General features: G+C 34.8%; 1 protein-coding gene across 1 annotated transcript in view; it reads left to right on the top strand.

Moving 5' to 3' along the window:
• The window catches only part of LOC138124386 (thrombospondin type-1 domain-containing protein 4-like), a 193,482-nt gene that overhangs the window by 61,201 nt on the left and 115,687 nt on the right, over positions 1-16,594 (top strand). The window contains exon 3 of the mRNA XM_069039413.1: positions 7,647-7,801. Coding sequence (XP_068895514.1) covers positions 7,647-7,801 — 155 coding nt within the window. The remainder of the gene's footprint in view (positions 1-7,646; positions 7,802-16,594) is intronic.

Here is a 16,594-nt window from a genome sequence, read left to right as displayed (position 1 = left end):
TTTCTGCCTATCACACTCCCCCCGTTTGTGTTTTCTTCCATATCTGCCACATATATCGTAAATAGCAGGGGCTAAAAGGGCAGCCCCGTCTCACTCCTCACTCTCAAACCATTCCCCTTCTTACTCTCCCACCTTCACTTTATTTTCTCCTCAATCTACCGTACCAGCCATTCCTTATTCCTCTACCTCTCTCTCATACACTAAAATATTTTCTCTCTGTCTGTCTTGTCTACAAACAGTACATAGATCCTCCCCCCTTTCTTCTTGAATTCATTCTTTGTTAAATGATCCAGGATGTATACATTGTCCATAGTACCCCTTCCTTTTCTGAATCCTGCTTGACTGACTGGTATCACTCCTTTTCCTCAATCTCCCTCCTTATCCTTTTTCCTGTGTTTATCAGAATTATTCCGCGGTAGTTTTCTACTTCATTTTTCTCGCCTTTTTTGTAAATAGGGCAAATTACACCATCTCTCCAATCTACCGGGAATCCCTCTCCTCTCCATACTCCGTTCATTACTTCAACCAGTCTCTCTACTATTCCTTTGATCCCCTACCTCCATGCTTCATTCTGCTCTCCGTTCCTCCCCGGTGCCTTTTTCTTTTTCAGTTTCCTTATTTGTCTCTCTACTTCTTCTGCTCTTTTCTCTGGCACCGTCTGGTTTTTCTTCATATCTGTTTTTGCCTTTCCTTTTTGCTTTCTCCCTTCCAGAAGTTTCATGAAGTACTCTTCCCGTTCATTGTTATTTCCTCGCTCATTAATTTCTTTTGACTGGGAAGGAACTATATCTAAAACTTAGAAAACAAAAGAGAACTACATTATCCAACAGTAAAAAGAGTATTATGAACGATCCAGGTCAAATTCTAGACTTTTGGGATTCAAAAAGGAACTTTGTGCGATGAAGAGTGACTTAGTGAGCCATGTAAAATACAATGGTGGTACTATAATATACTCTACCGAGGCGTCTTCCATGTCTGTAAACCCTTCATTGATCAATTTGACACCACGTGCCATCGTATGATTTGGATAAACTCTTCAATCCAAGACATTTTTGAAGTCATTTCATGCCCTTTCTTCCGAGTAACATACCCAACGAGATAAAAGTTTAGTGGGTGACCTTATTTATCGAATTTTGACACGCCATAACCTTAATTTTTAGTTCAATTTTGATCATACCTTGTGAAAGTTACCTTGATTGAGCTCTCAACGGACCTACCTACCTTACAAGGTTTTCACTGTAATCAGAAAAAGCAAAGATGCATGCAAAGTAGCCACACAAATTGCCAATTTATGCAATTGCAATGATTTTGTAAAAAGTAAAGTTGTCTCTGTTCTGCTTTTAAAAGAGGTTCTAAAAAATGAAATCTAAACTGTTAATTAACCTTTAACGATCTGAACGAGCCCGTCAGTGAGATTTGTAGGTTTTACCTCCTGAAAAATGGCAGCATTATTCATCAACACGTTTCTGCAGTAGCGAGTGGCGTATGATAATCCTTCCTTCAGCAGGTGAAGTATATTCAGTTTTAATGACATAGAACAACGTGCGACGATTTTGAATTGTAATTGAAGTATTTGCTTGTTCTTCCTTGCTGGCGATTGGTATAGGGGCTCGTGGTTGGCGTCCATGGCAAAACAAATGGGTCATAAGTCTCCGTTATAGCCAAAGTAACGAGCACAGGAAGACATTACTTCAGTTCAGTTTACCGCAATCTGTAGCTGTGCAGCGCATTTCAAACGAGATGTGTCACAATAATGGGAACAAAGGGTGTCAAGCTATAATGAGAGAAGATGTTTACGCATGGATGTAACGAACCGGTTAAATTTAGCAGAACACTTCAAAGAATTTCATTTGGACGATTTTTTCCCCAACTGTAAAAATAATTTCAGCGAGTCCGTCTGGTCGGATGCATCGAACTTTGTTATTGCCGTCGAACGCTAGATGAATAGCCAACAATCCACCGATATTCCTTGCACAAAGCTGCCATTATTTATGCTTAACGAATGTACAATGCACAACTCAATTGCGGTGCGCTTTGTATGGATTAAGATGGATAGTATGCATTACAGCATAATTTAAGCGGAATAGGACGCGTCTATCTGTGCAAGCGACATCAAACAATGCGAAGGACTGTTCATGTGTCCGTTAAAAGGTGGTGTCCACGGAAAAAATCGAATTTGAACGCGACATTCAAATTCACAATGGAATTCCGGACGAGGGGCGTTATGTGCATTTCCGTCGCCTCACAAAAGAGCCTTGTTCTAAGCCTCGGGGATTTTATTGTTGCATTTTGAAAGCGGCCGAATAATTTTCTGGTTGTTTAATGAGTGCGTCTTGTGGAGTTTTTCCAATAATGTGTCAGCAGGACTGAAAATCATATGGTGTCTTTTATTTGTGACCCTGAAAATATGAAAATACTCTTCATTTCTAATGCTTATGAAATTTAAGATAAGAGCAGTGTATGCAGGTGTAAGTTTTTCAGAGATAAGGTGGAAAGATAAACAATGTAGCAGATGCAGGATGTGTTGTAAAACTCACACAAAGTGTAGATTAATTAGTAGTGATTCTGATTATAACACTTTTAGAATTATGAAGTTTGAGTCAAAGCGAGAGTGAAATAACGCCATCACTGGTTTGGAAAACACTTTGAAAAATAATACGACTTCTGGAATTTTATCAATGAAGAGAAACGAAATTCATTCTTTTGCCTTCCTACAGTAAAATCAAATCTTTCATCAGTAGGTACATCAGATAACAATTATGTAAATTAGTGTACCTAAATTAATCTTTCGCAATATTTCTGAATCGGGCTACTATCACCTATTTATCATCTGCAGTTACTCCAAGCTACATATTTACGGTTCATCTTTACTTTCATGTCAAGAAACTAAATACAACTCATCATTTCATCAACATGGATTCTTCAAAGGGCGCATCACTATCTCTGGTTTGGTATCTTTTATCCAATTTTTATTATTTTAAATTCGACTGGTCAATATTTATAATGTCATTTAAGTGAACCTGTCAACAAATTGAACTTGTTTGGACAAACTTCAAGTGTTTCTCAATACTCTGTACTTGGCTCTTTTCCTTTTAATATCAACGTCAATGATGTCAACACAACCTTGGGTGTTAACTTCCTTCGTTATGTCGAGAATGTTAAGATCTGTGATATATTGGAGACTGACTTTTACTAGAAGCCGTTCTAATATTATTTTTGGTTACGTTCTTGATTCTACTATTCTTGTCCGTTCGGGTATAGATCATGATCGTGTTATCTTAGATATCAAACTTTGCTTCGATAATCCCAAGGATTATTTATTATACAATGAGGTAAAAAAAATGTCAAAATCGATTGTGGACCAGAATTTGCACGGCTTTTCTTAAATTTAGTTTTGTTGCCTGGTGTGAAGAATTTCTGGAAGATTTTCTCGCCGAAGCAGCCGACCATTCTTATGACGCAGTTTATCAGTTGTAAGGAAAACTATTGAATTATTTAGAGAAGACGGAAGTGTTGAAAGAAAATTCGGCAGCGAAAGACTAAATAAAAAACAGCCGGGGAACTAGGTAGTGTGAGTGAGAGAGCAATTTCATCCACATTCATTTGAAGGCAAATAAAGAAACAAATTAAGACAACATACGCATTTTTGTTCATAACCTACTTTGACAAATTTTTTATAGCACTTATTTTACTTTCTATCGTATTTATTTATTAAATGTTTAGAATTTCTTACAAAAAAAATATATTGTTTTTTTGCTAATATTGTGTGGAGCCCAATTTTTATTTCTGCTTTTGAAAATATCAACGACGATCCTTGGCACTTCTTGCTCATAAAACTTTTAAGTTTTATCCTGTACATTATTCTCAACACGAACTCCTGCAAACGTTTATCTTTTGCTTTAATTGTCTTTCAGGAACTCTTACATATTATGGTATCAGCTCGCACAATTCTCCAATTTTCTTCATCAGACATACGTCAGAAAATCTCTCTCTATTTAAGATCCCATAGTTTTTCCAGAAAGTTCGTTTCATACACTCTTCTAAATCTATAATATTTTCTCATCAAAGTAATTGATGCAAATGAGCAAATTTCCGGTGGATCAGACAATCTCTAACAACTAATACGTGCTTCCTTCCTTCAATTGTAAGCATCTCTCGTAAATGCATTTTTAGATATCTAATCTAACGACCAGCATCACTGAGTTGATAACTTTATTTGCGTCGTTGCTAGATACAACCGTGTAAAATAATTCATTTAGTTAATTTTCAGTATTTTCAGCACCTCCATCAACAGGTATCCTCTCTCCTCCTTTCATTTAGCAAACCTGCTTATTTAGACAATTTATTTCTATGTGCCGCAGTTGTGCAGCAACTCTATTTTTCTTAAATTTAAGAAGTACTTTCAGACAATTTGAGCGAGTCATTACTCCTAAAATGAAATTGATACTATTGATATAACAGGTGTTCAATTGAAAAGTTCATCGAATTGGCTTTGATCTTTGTCGCTATCTTTGTCTAACCAACTTAATTTACGATGTCGTTGTCTTTTAAAAAATAAAGTGAAAGCCAATTCGATGAACTTTTTAATTGAGCTCCTGTTATCTTATGTGACAGTGCTGTTAAAAGCTTTTCGCTTGCGTTTTACATTTCTTTTCAACAATATTTTTGTTTTTTCAATTCTATTTATCCAAATATTTATCTTTAGTAGAAGTAATGACTATGATGACTAATGATGACTGAAATCATCTTGCCCAAAGGTTTTAAATTTACTCCAAGTAAAAACTGCCATAGTGCTTCTAAGGCCACATCGAAAATGCTCAAACTTAATGGTGGAATTTTCTTGTGAAAAGGAAATGAAAACCTTTTCTATTAACTTCGTTCTGAAAATATGTAAATCAAATTCTTTCTCTCTTGCAGCTTTTGAAATTGATCATTTTCAATTTTAGGGTGTTGCAAAGGAATATTGTATGGTTCTCTAATATTTATATAATTAATTATGTATATGGAATTTAATATGTGTTTCCTTATGGTTTGTGAAAACTTTGGATAACATGTATCAAAAATGCAAGGTTATCATCCACACAGCAATGTTTCTAAAATATTTCAGTTCTAGTTAGTAAATCGTATATATTTTAAATCATTTCCTGTTGCGTTACAGATTTAAGGAGTGATTTGTGGATAGTAAAGTAAGTCCTTAAATAAATCACGGACCATCCAGTATTTTCTAATATAAAGATTAGCATTTGAATGAGGCAGTTTAATTCTCAACTTTACAACAACGACATTTATGTTTACTGTTATATATTATTATGTTTACCATTTAAATACTAAAACGGTCTGCATTCATAAAACACACAAATTATATCTTGAAAGGGTAAAGTTGATGCCATTTTCTTAAAGAAATGTCACTTAATAATAAATTTTTATTGCTTCAAGATGACCTGGTTTATATAATTTCTAAACAGGTCCAAAATTTCAAAATTATTTTCCTTGTAGGTGCCTATTAAATAATTTTAATAGCAAATTATAACGAATAATCCATAAATTGTTCTTTCTGCGTTCTGTGTTATTCACAGTTGATAAGTAAAATTTTTAAAATAAACAAAAGCAAAATATTTTTAATTAGGTAGGATTATGTATTTAATAGTCAATGAGCTAAGTGCCACTAAAAAGGACATCGTGTGAACTTTTAATTATGACGTTGCAAGTCATTCAGCGAAGAAAATATAACATTTTGCATTAAAAATAATTTCAAACATCAGACTTCATTTTTTATTTTCCCCTCTATATTTAAATTTTTGTTTATGAGTATCAAGCGACCATAAAAGGTTGTAACATTTTTTGATATGTTCTCGATGCAAACGTTAATCATACTTTTCTATTAAAATTATTAAAAACAGCATTTCCGGACCCATTTGCTATGGCATCTTCCGTGGTTTGTTGCAGTTCCTGTAATTCGTCCATCGAATTTCCAAACACTACGTTTTTTAAGTGGGAATAAAAAGAAATCAGGAGGACTCAAGTCAGGTGATTGGCTTGACCACAGTCCCACACTTCAATCGATCTGAGAAGACCTCCTCTAAATAATTAATTGTTGTTCGTGCCGTGTGAGCAGTAGCTGAATCTTGTTGGAAGCAGCCGTTTGTTAGTTAAACATCATTGAGTTTATTTATAAATGATTCAAGAAGAAGTCTTTGAGCGTTAATAGTTTCATTAAAGAAGATTGGCCAATTATTCTCCTTCGGGACATTACAACACCAAAGTCAATTGGATGTAATGGCATGTCAATAACATTGTGGGGTATATGTTGACCAAGTAGTATAATTTTCAGAATTAACGAAACCAGAAGGTGAAACCAAACCTCTGCAGAAAAAAAAGATCATGTCTCACAATTCGTTAGAAAGCAAATTGTCGTTGTACCAATGACAAAATTAGATTCGTGGAAATAAAATGAAGATGTAGTAGTTGTTAAACCAAGGAATATTTGTAAGGATGTAAATGTAAATTTTTCTTTGAGATTTTTCTTGTGGGGACGTCTACAAATGAAGACAATTAATTTTGGAGGGGGAAGGGAAAGGGTTAATTGTTAATTCAGATGTACAGTCGATGGACGGCTTTATCACAAATAAGTGAACTTTGGTATGACATATTATATAAAAACTGACAAATATATTGACAGTTCAGTAGTCTGATTAACATAGAATAAATTTTAAGTGTCCCAGTTTTATTTGTCCATCGACCGTACCTATTTGCTGGGACAAACGACCCAAGGAAATCTGTGGATTGTTTAAAATGTTCACAACATCTAGTGTAGCTCCTGTAGCACGTCAATTGTGCTGTGATGATGATGCTCGGAAAACACGATATTATACTTCTTCTTCTAGATACAAAACATGAAACTGATGACATGCCAATTGTTGTGAATATTTTGTGAACCATTTTCATTAATGGAACCGTTTGGGAAATAGGCCGTTGTATCTAATAGATGATGTGCTCAACAGTGTTTATAATTGTATAAAATCATTTAACAATAAATGTCAAAATGACTTTTGTGCAGGCCAGTGATTTAATTTAAACATTAGCTTCCTCGAAGCAATTTTTCAAAAGTATTACCAACCCGTCAAAAAGAATCATAACCTTTTATAGTCAGCCTATTATATTCCCCTGTGTGGAAGGCAGACTTACTCCAAAACAAAGAGTTACAACTTATACAATAGAAAATCTACCAAACTTTTACAAGATTATTTTATTGTATTTTCTTTTAACCATTTTTTATTTTATAGTTCTTCGTAAATATTGTTGTTGAAGGGACACAATTGTTGAAGAAGCTCGGTAACAGAGCATTTACGACCTGTGGTGAAAACTTCCACTCCGGCTCTTTTTATAACAAAATTTATGGAAGTCCATAAATTAAAAATGTTTAAATTTCAAATGTAACTTGTCTGCAGTAATAGATTTTTCTAAGCCGTGATATATGGGAATAGTTAAAAAATTGGACCGAAAATATGAACCCCACTATTAAAACGCAATAATCCTGTAAAATTTGAAACTGTGGTTTGGTCATGACCACAGGTAATAAATCACACACTGCTATTCCTTTGTCTTGTTCTAGAAGTCTGTATTGATTCTCACTTACCTCTTTCAAGGTCCATAACATGTATCGAGACCGTATACTAAAGAAAACGCCAAAGACTGTGGGAGTGTGGTCAGCATGGAGTCCGTGGACGGCGTGCTCGAGAAGCTGTGGGGGTGGCATCACGCAACAGACGAGACATTGCGTTACCAGACCTGCTGATTCGAGGTTAGTCCACATATTCAATTTTGAACCATGAATGAGTGCAATTGTTCACGTAAGAGATCTATTATTGATTTATTGCATCATTTCCCATTATCATTTTCATCGCATTGTCTGGCCCTACGTGATGAATCACAGTCCTTCTAAAAATAACGTGTCGGTCATGACGATTTTTTTACGAAATTTATTATCGTATCAGGACCAGATTGGTCTCGAACAAGATGCGCTCAGTTGGAATCGACCAGTTATTCTCAGAATCGATGCGATTGAAGGATTGTCCAATCTGATCGATCTATTAATTAAGTGTTATCGATTAATCTGTAGGGCTGGGTCTGCTTCATCGATGATGAGATATTGTCGGTGCGCTGACAGCTTCTTATTTTAGTATTTCGCCATGGCTCTCCCAAAATTTATGGACTGGAGGACGGACGGAAAAAGTTTTAAGGTTTAATTACTGACTAGATCAGACAAAAATAAAGACAAGACAATGCCGAAAGTTATTCCAAAAAATTAAAATCGATTCGTAAATTAACCGACATCAGCTTCGCTGAAAATGTTTGTCATCACTTTTGGGGTTTTGGAGGTGCTATTATTGCCAGCTATAAACATTTGTAAAGATGGTTATTGTCCTTGTTGTAGTAAAGCGTTGACTATCAAATAAGAAACAGTTTCTCAACGACAAGTCATTAACATGTGAGAACTTTGGTTTCTTTTTAAATTGAATGAGACATTCTACCATAGAATTGTGAACAAAAATAAAAAAATTGAATAACTTTATTCAGGGCCGTGAAAAAATGATGAAATTATACTCGCATGTAACGGCTATTGCCTGCTAGAGCACTCTTCATCATTACGCGCTCTTTGAGTAATGGACTATAACTAACCTAGACCGGCGATAATAAATACGCATTTGTATCGCCTAATGAGATGGTAGCTTTTCATTGCACTGGGCCTTGATATTTTGATGTTAAGGTTTATGAACTATACTGTCTTGTTTTTGATCGCGCGCTGGTTGCTTTGGTTGCTTTTGCAGATAAATTTCATATATGAACTGTTCTTGGTCTTTATTACTGATGAAACAACGTCTTGGACAAAGTTTTCATTGAAAATACGTCAGTAAATCATAAAAAGTTATCCACTTTAATGAAACTTGTTCGATGAAAATGTGGCAAGTGCCTGTTACATTGATTTGTAATTAAAGCGAGGAGCAATATCCATTAAACTTCCGAATAGAGATTCTATATTGTGGTGTAAAACAATTTACTAGAAACTTTGTAGAAACTCATTAGAACTGATAAAATTTTTTTTATTTTCAAACATGTTTGCGATTCAATAATAATCGAAGGAGACTATTTCCACAAAACGCTAACGATAATAATCAAGTACAAAGTGCATCATCGTTGCTTCTAGATATATTTTGTGGTTTGTGTACTGAAATACAATGACTTATTCAGTAAATAAGAATTCTTTTGTTATTCAGTAGTAAGTCTTCAGGACATTTACTGCTCAATGTCAATAAAACTGCCTAGTGAACAGTCGTTATTACGGTATATTGTTGTTGGAGAAATCAAACCGGACTCGTCTTTGCAATTTCTAAAGACTTGACAGTAATAACATAATTTTAATTTTCAATACAGGATCCATTATCTTGGGAGTTGTAAAGATCCATTTATACCAAGCACACACTTACACAACACATGACAGTTATTTGGCAAGGTCTGGAAACTTACGTGAATTGCTTATAAAGTTGCTGTTAATGCAATGAAGCATTTTTAAAGAAATTTATCTCAAGGAAATCTCGAGCTTGGTGCTAAAATCAATGTCAATAATTGTGTCTCCTGTGTTACGTTAAATATCTATAGTAGAGTCATGTCTATAGCATTGTCATTTAAACTCTGAATAGGGGTTGTCTTTTTTTGAAGACAATATTTTAGGATGCACGGCAAGCAGAAATCAGATGATGTGGTATTCAACCCGTTATCCACAATGAGCGGTACTAGCAAAATTCAAGTTTAGCTGTACCTACAAGAGTACCGTACAAAAATGCCGCTTTATTGAACTTGGCAATATTATATCGGGTGTTAATTTCAATGTCTCCTCAAAGTTGGCGTTGAAGAGGCGATTGTAAACGCACCACTTGTCATTCTGCAGAGTAAAAACACAAACAAAGCAAAAAATGAGGTTAGATTTAAACAGCTCTAATCTGTAATCCGTGGTGCGTTCACAATCGGCTCTTCAGCGCCAACTTTGAGGAGAAATTTAAATGAACACCCGTTAGCTTTTGTTTTGATAGGTTTTGGAAGCCAAATCTAGAGCAGAATGGAAACATAGTTTTATTTTTTGTGTCTTTAAGATCGAGTTGTGATTTTTTTTTAATAATTATTAGGTATACGAAATCTGTATGAAAATGATTTGGCATCACTCAATATACATTTTTCAACTTTCCAATTTATTTTACATTCAGTATTACAAAGATGTAATATTCGTAGCACCTCTGGTGTATAAAAGACCCAGTTATAAAGACATTGTAGATCATGAAACTCGCTCAAGACTTGAAAATGTTGCCACTAAACTGGCCACCAACAACTTACACAACATGTTTGATTAATGTCTTACACGAGTACTGTGTGAGGGATTCAGGTAGCCGTAAACATGTTATTGTAAATGTCTTCGAGTGGGCAACACCATTCAATTAAATGGGTCAAATATTTGTACCACATTTTTATTACATTTAAATGAAATACGTTTTTAAACGGTCGAAGTAACAAGATCAGTTAAAATTTCACTTGTTTTTCAATTTCCTTTTAAACGATTAACGAATGGAAGCAATTTGGAGTGATTAATTATTTCAGTAATTAGTACTTATCTTCTTCTTCGATCAGCTGAAAGACTGGTGTAGAGAATAATTGTGTAATTAAAGCTTTGGCTGATTCAATTATTCCACCAATTAATTAGGACAATAATCGATGAGCATTAATTAATGGATCGCGGTACACAAGAGCTCATTTAGATTTGTTATTACACTGTGTGTACTAATGACGGAGTGACAAAAAATAATATACAGGGTGATTTTGAAAGTTGTGCAGATATTTTAATCACGAGCTACAGGCTTCATGTAGAACTCGGAAAAATGTTTAAAAAATTCTGTGTCAAAAAATAAAATGACATTTATTTTTTGAGCTACAATTTTTTTTAATTGCTTTTAGTTTTCTACGTTGTCTTACAACCCCGTCGGTAAAATTTCGGCACATTTTAAAAATACACCCTTGTATATCATGTTTTATAAAATGTACGCCAATGCGAAGTAACCTATAGGAAATATGCTTTAAAACAAGGAAACCGCATTGGTGTACGTTTTATAAAATATGATATACAGGGTGTATTTTTAAAATGTGCCGAAATTTTACCTACGAGGTTGTTTGACAACGTAGAAGACTAAAAGCAATTAAAAAAAATTGTAGCTCAAAAAATAAATGTCATTTTATTTTTTGACATAGAATTTTTTAAACATTTTTTCCGAGTTCTACATGAAGCCAGTAGCTCGTGATTAAAATATAAGCACAACTTTCAAAATCACCCTGTATTTTGCATCTTCATACAGGATGGTCCATCTAAAACGAAACTGGTGTGTTATACTTGTCTATAAAGGATTTTTTTACATCTGACAAGGAGAAATTTTCCCCTTTGTTTTTTTTCTGTAGCCCACCCTGTATACATGTTATTGTTACATTTAACCCGTTAGTAGTTGTGTAATTAAACTAATGGGACAGGTTTCTAGGTATTATTCTAGCACTTACATATTATATTCGCATATTATATTCTTCTGTGAATTAATTAAAATACACTTCCAATTGAGGCACAAATTACATATTACAAAATAATACAACAAATCAAACAACACCGACCGATTCCTGGCGACAGTCTGCTAATTATCCACAACTTGCAGACCAACAATTATTTAATTTTTTCAGACATCTTTTTCAAATTATGTACAACTAATTAGGTACATTTTTTGTTGTTTTAATCACTTGATGATTTGCAAAAATTAAATTTTTTCATTTCATTTACTAATGACATCACTCAAGCTTAATCCTCATTCTGCTGTATAGTTTTTAATTTTCGAACTTCTCTCTGAATTTCTCTTTCATATTTTATGAGATTTTCCATCGTACTGAAAGCATTAAGGCTACAACCCCTCATTTTCCTGGTGACGTCTGAACTCGTTTCACGCTAATGCATATTTATTTGTTTATTCTGGGGTTATAAATGTCTACAACAGGTAATAATCATGTAATGGTAATTGAAAATGCCCCCGAGCGTGGCTTAAGACGGGATAAATAAGCAATGACGAAATTACAGGTCTGGGAACAAAGCGTTTTTCCCTGTTGGCGCCTAAATTACGACTAATTCATCGAATTATGTTGGTGCTACTTGAAACGGGAACACAAACAGAATCGTATAACGAAGCCAACCGGAAAATCGCATCTCATGAAAAAAATTGTATTTTTCTAGTATCATCTCATGACCGAATTATGTATTCAAGTGGTTAGTCATGCTTGTAAACATTCCGAACAACATGCATATTCTCGCTTGCTTTTAATGTAAACAAAAGTATTAGAATGTTGCCAGAATGCTACATGAGTTGGCTTATTTTGTAAAATGGGCGTAAACAAAATTTAAAATAACACAAACAGAGACCGTTTTGCTAATTTACCTTTACTATGCTGAGGTAGGTATTAAGCGTATGAAGGTATTCATTTAGGTAATATCCCTCATATAAAGGTGTAGACTGAAAAATAGAACAAATATTGAATTTATTAGTTTGTTTTAACTACTATAATTTAGTCAGTGGGGTCATACGAAATAGTAGATTATATCATTAAGAGTAGAAGTGAGTCTTTTTGTGCTACGCCCAGAGATTGAAGACCGAGACAAAGTCGAGGTTGCAACAGGGCGAGGCACAAAAAGATCTTCTACTCTGAATGATATACATATACATACTACCTATTTTATCTTCAAGCGGATCACAAAAAAAAAATCGGGACATGAACTCATTTATTTTATTTTGCTGCAGTTACAGTAAAATGACAATTTTACATTTTTCAAATTTTGAGGCACCAGTAATTCCTATTTGTCTCGTTGCAATATTATTAGTACTGGAAGGTTCAATCATATGAAGTAGTAAAGTCTACTAAAGTCTAAAATTTATTTTTTAACGTTCAACGGCCATCTTGCTATTTTTTATTTTGACATCTGTCATCCATGCACATGGGCGACTCGTGTTACACCACAGTGGCACCGTTTAAATATTGGATAATAATTTCGTTATTTCGGTTTTTTAGAAGCTTTTTTTAAGTGTTTCAAATCAAACCATCTTAACCCACAGCGTTCAATTTCATTCCATTCACCACCCTCATAATGTCTTCATTGGGTACTCAACGGTACAAACTTAAAATCTTTTGCGCTTGAAGTTCATTATTTCTTCTTCGTAGGTCCATTCTGATTTGTCTTTGATATAATGCATCAATGCCACCCTTGAAACCAGAAAATCGAATGAACTCGTCATTGATTGTCTTCACTTTTTCAAACCGAGAGAAAGTTTGACGCCTCATAAATTAAAATTGATAGTCCTTCGGCACAAACGCTCCTCATTCTTGTTATCGTCGTGTGCTGCCACCAGGATGCCCCTTCATCGATTTTTGTTGAAAAAAAATCAATCTCGTCTCATCCTCGCCGTGAAAAATGATAGGCCCACCGGCAACAATGCAATAAAATAACGACAAAACATAAATGCGCGGCCGACCATCTGATTGTCGAATTACCGAGATCAACTGCGCGGAAAATTGGGAATTTATTCTTGTTTCAGTACCACAGAGGAGACCGCGTTTGAATACGAGACGAGATAATTTATAATCTCTTCCCAGATATCAAAGTGTGGTCGCGCAGTTCGTCTGAAGGGGGCCTAATCTCTTCGCGTTTTTCCAACAGCCTCGACAGGTGTGAAATCCACACCTGTCCCTTTTTATCGGCGACACTCCGTTGGTGCCGTCGATTTTTTATTGCGAAATTATTGCGTGTGGCACACATTTTATTGCCTTACTCATATTTAATAAATCGTAAAATTACATCCTGCAGCCGTTAAAGAGCTTTACGGCGGTTTAAATTACACGGACGTCTAGTCTGGAACAAGAATGACATTTTCTTGTTTTTATGAAAACCTGAAAACACGACAGGAAACTGATGCCCCATTAAAAACGAGCCGCTGCTGTTGCTTGTTTCAGACCGCAATTTTTCAAGACGAAGTTGTACGATTCGATTAATTGTTTCAGGATTTATTCGGGATTTGGGTGCGATGAATAATAAGAGCGAAGGAATTCGGGAATTGCATTTTCATTGCATGCACCTCACACGGATGTAGTCATGGTTTGTGTCATTTGTAATTTATTCATAAGAAAGTGAAACGGTGGGTCAACATCTCATTTACGCCCACCATATTTGCAGGTTGATATAACTCTGCGGAGTTTACATGCGGCGAACTAAAAATAAATGAAAATGTAAAAACTTCGTCTAAATATAAAGCTATAGAATTGACTGCTGAAGAAATTATTACCTTTACTTCAAACACAACGCACCACAACATACGCAATGGCAATTTTTTTTTTTATTTTACATTTTTCAAAATTCAAAACGTTTGATATTTTTACCTTGATGTTTTGTTGATCAGATTTTGGAAGATTTAAAATCTACCATTTTCTTGTACATACTCAATATTGTACTCATTTATTTCTAAATAAGTGCGACGCGACGCCACTGGTAAGCACATTTTTCGGTGAAATGTCAAAGAAACGTCAGTTTTAAAGCAACGGTGTTGATGTTAACCTTGAAAAAAAAAATCGATTTCGATTTTGAGAGGTAGGCAACCAATAAAACGACCGTGTGTAACTAGCAGGTATACATATGTGTACGATTAAGGTAAGATACACGTTTCGATAAAACAACAGGTGAGGTAACACTCTTGATTTGTTTTCTTGTTGATCACTCTGTATAAAAACCCATTTCTCAAATTTTATTAGGTCTTGCGTCCTACACATCCTTTTCACGAAATACTTGACCATTGACCACAATTTTTTTGAAAGACATCTTACTTTCGTCAAATTTCATTTACTATTCGTCAAAAAGGAAATACTTTCGTGGCGCTTTGGAACAGCTGAAATATAGTAATATAGACAACTGCATTTTAACTGAATCCATTATCCTCTCTCTCACCACTTTAATTGTGAATAATGGTAATTTGTAGTCATCACCAACAGGATTTTTAATTTTAACATGGTCAAAGATTATTTCTTCTTAAGTTACCACCAGAATAAACCTACTGTATAATAGATGCAATCGTCCGGGTAGCGCCTTGCATGCGGCGTTGTGGGATTTCTTCTTTTCATTAGCATATGAGTTATTTGATACATCAGGGGCGAGGCGCCACTTCATTAAACATACAAACACTTGTTCGGGATGCGAGATCCGTGCAGTATCTCTAAGCAGGCTTTAATTGAACCTGACAGCAAAAGGAACGAAACGTAAACAGATAAAGGGAGCCCTTTATCATTTTACAAGACGTCGGTAATTAACCGGAATGACCGCTGCCGGAGCGAAATCACGAACACTTTTTGTATGTGCGGTGTAAACCGTCTAATAAATTCTTAACGTTAATAAAGTGGCCGTGATTAAATTCCTTCATATTCTTATTGCCATCATAACTTCTATTCAAACATTATCAACGTATTAGTGTCGTTGTTCGGCATTTTACGGTCTCGTAACTCCCGTTTATTAACTTATTTATTACGCCAGTGCGTAATGAGCATCGCTACAATTAATTGGAATGTGCTATTTTAATTTTATTGCACGAAACAAATCGTTATGTGTTATAATAAATTCGTGGAGTTTATGAATAATCCCATAAATTCATTTAATTCAATAAATTAGCCGGACTTATTAACAAGACAGATTCTGCATGAAATGATAATTACGTGTCTCATAAATTAATTTCTCTCTGTAGAGAGGGATTAACTCTTAAGTCGCGCACAAAAAAACCAACACGTTCACATAAGCTGATAATTTGCTCGACCAATGCTTCTTTATTATCGGAACAGATTTATTGATGCGTAGGATGACTGTTTAAAAGCGGATTTTTCAAATTTACAATACTCAAAACAAGCAAAATCTTGACGTTTTAACTCTCTTTGTAAGAATTTTGAGATTTATTGATTCCTTTTTTAATCCCAAAATACATAACATGATAATATTTTAACCAAGAAAATACGAGAACGTATCTGATAAATTGGTTAAGCAACGAGTGGGATATAGACATCATTATTGCAAGCCGTGTGAAGTGTGGACAATGAGACCCTACGCTCTAGGCAGAATTCGTGTAATCACAAAATTGCGATAATAATGTGAGTGTGAGTAATATCCCACGTATCGCGTCAAAATTTTTATCGACGACCACTCAAAGTACATATTAAAATCGACACATTTTATTTAAATAAAAGGTAATTGTTCACTTTAACTACTTCTGGAATTTTCGCGTTTTTTCTGGCTAGACAGCTTCAGGGCGTCCTCCTAGATCGTTTCCCACCATTCAAACCTTGTGCAAATGAATTTTCCTTACCCTTTACTTATAATAAGACATTGGCGCGACCTTGACGCGACCTTGAACCACAACAAGAGAGAAAAAAATTCCAGAAGTAGTTAAAGTGAACAATTACCAAATAAAAATTCAGTTCAAAGACAAAGTGGAAATAG

The sequence above is a fragment of the Tenebrio molitor genome, chromosome 2 (genome assembly GCF_963966145.1).
Source record: "Tenebrio molitor chromosome 2, icTenMoli1.1, whole genome shotgun sequence".
NCBI lineage: Eukaryota > Metazoa > Arthropoda > Insecta > Coleoptera > Tenebrionidae > Tenebrio > Tenebrio molitor.
Note: the sequence above shows the minus strand (reverse complement) of the source record. Positions and strands in the feature narration are given on the sequence as shown.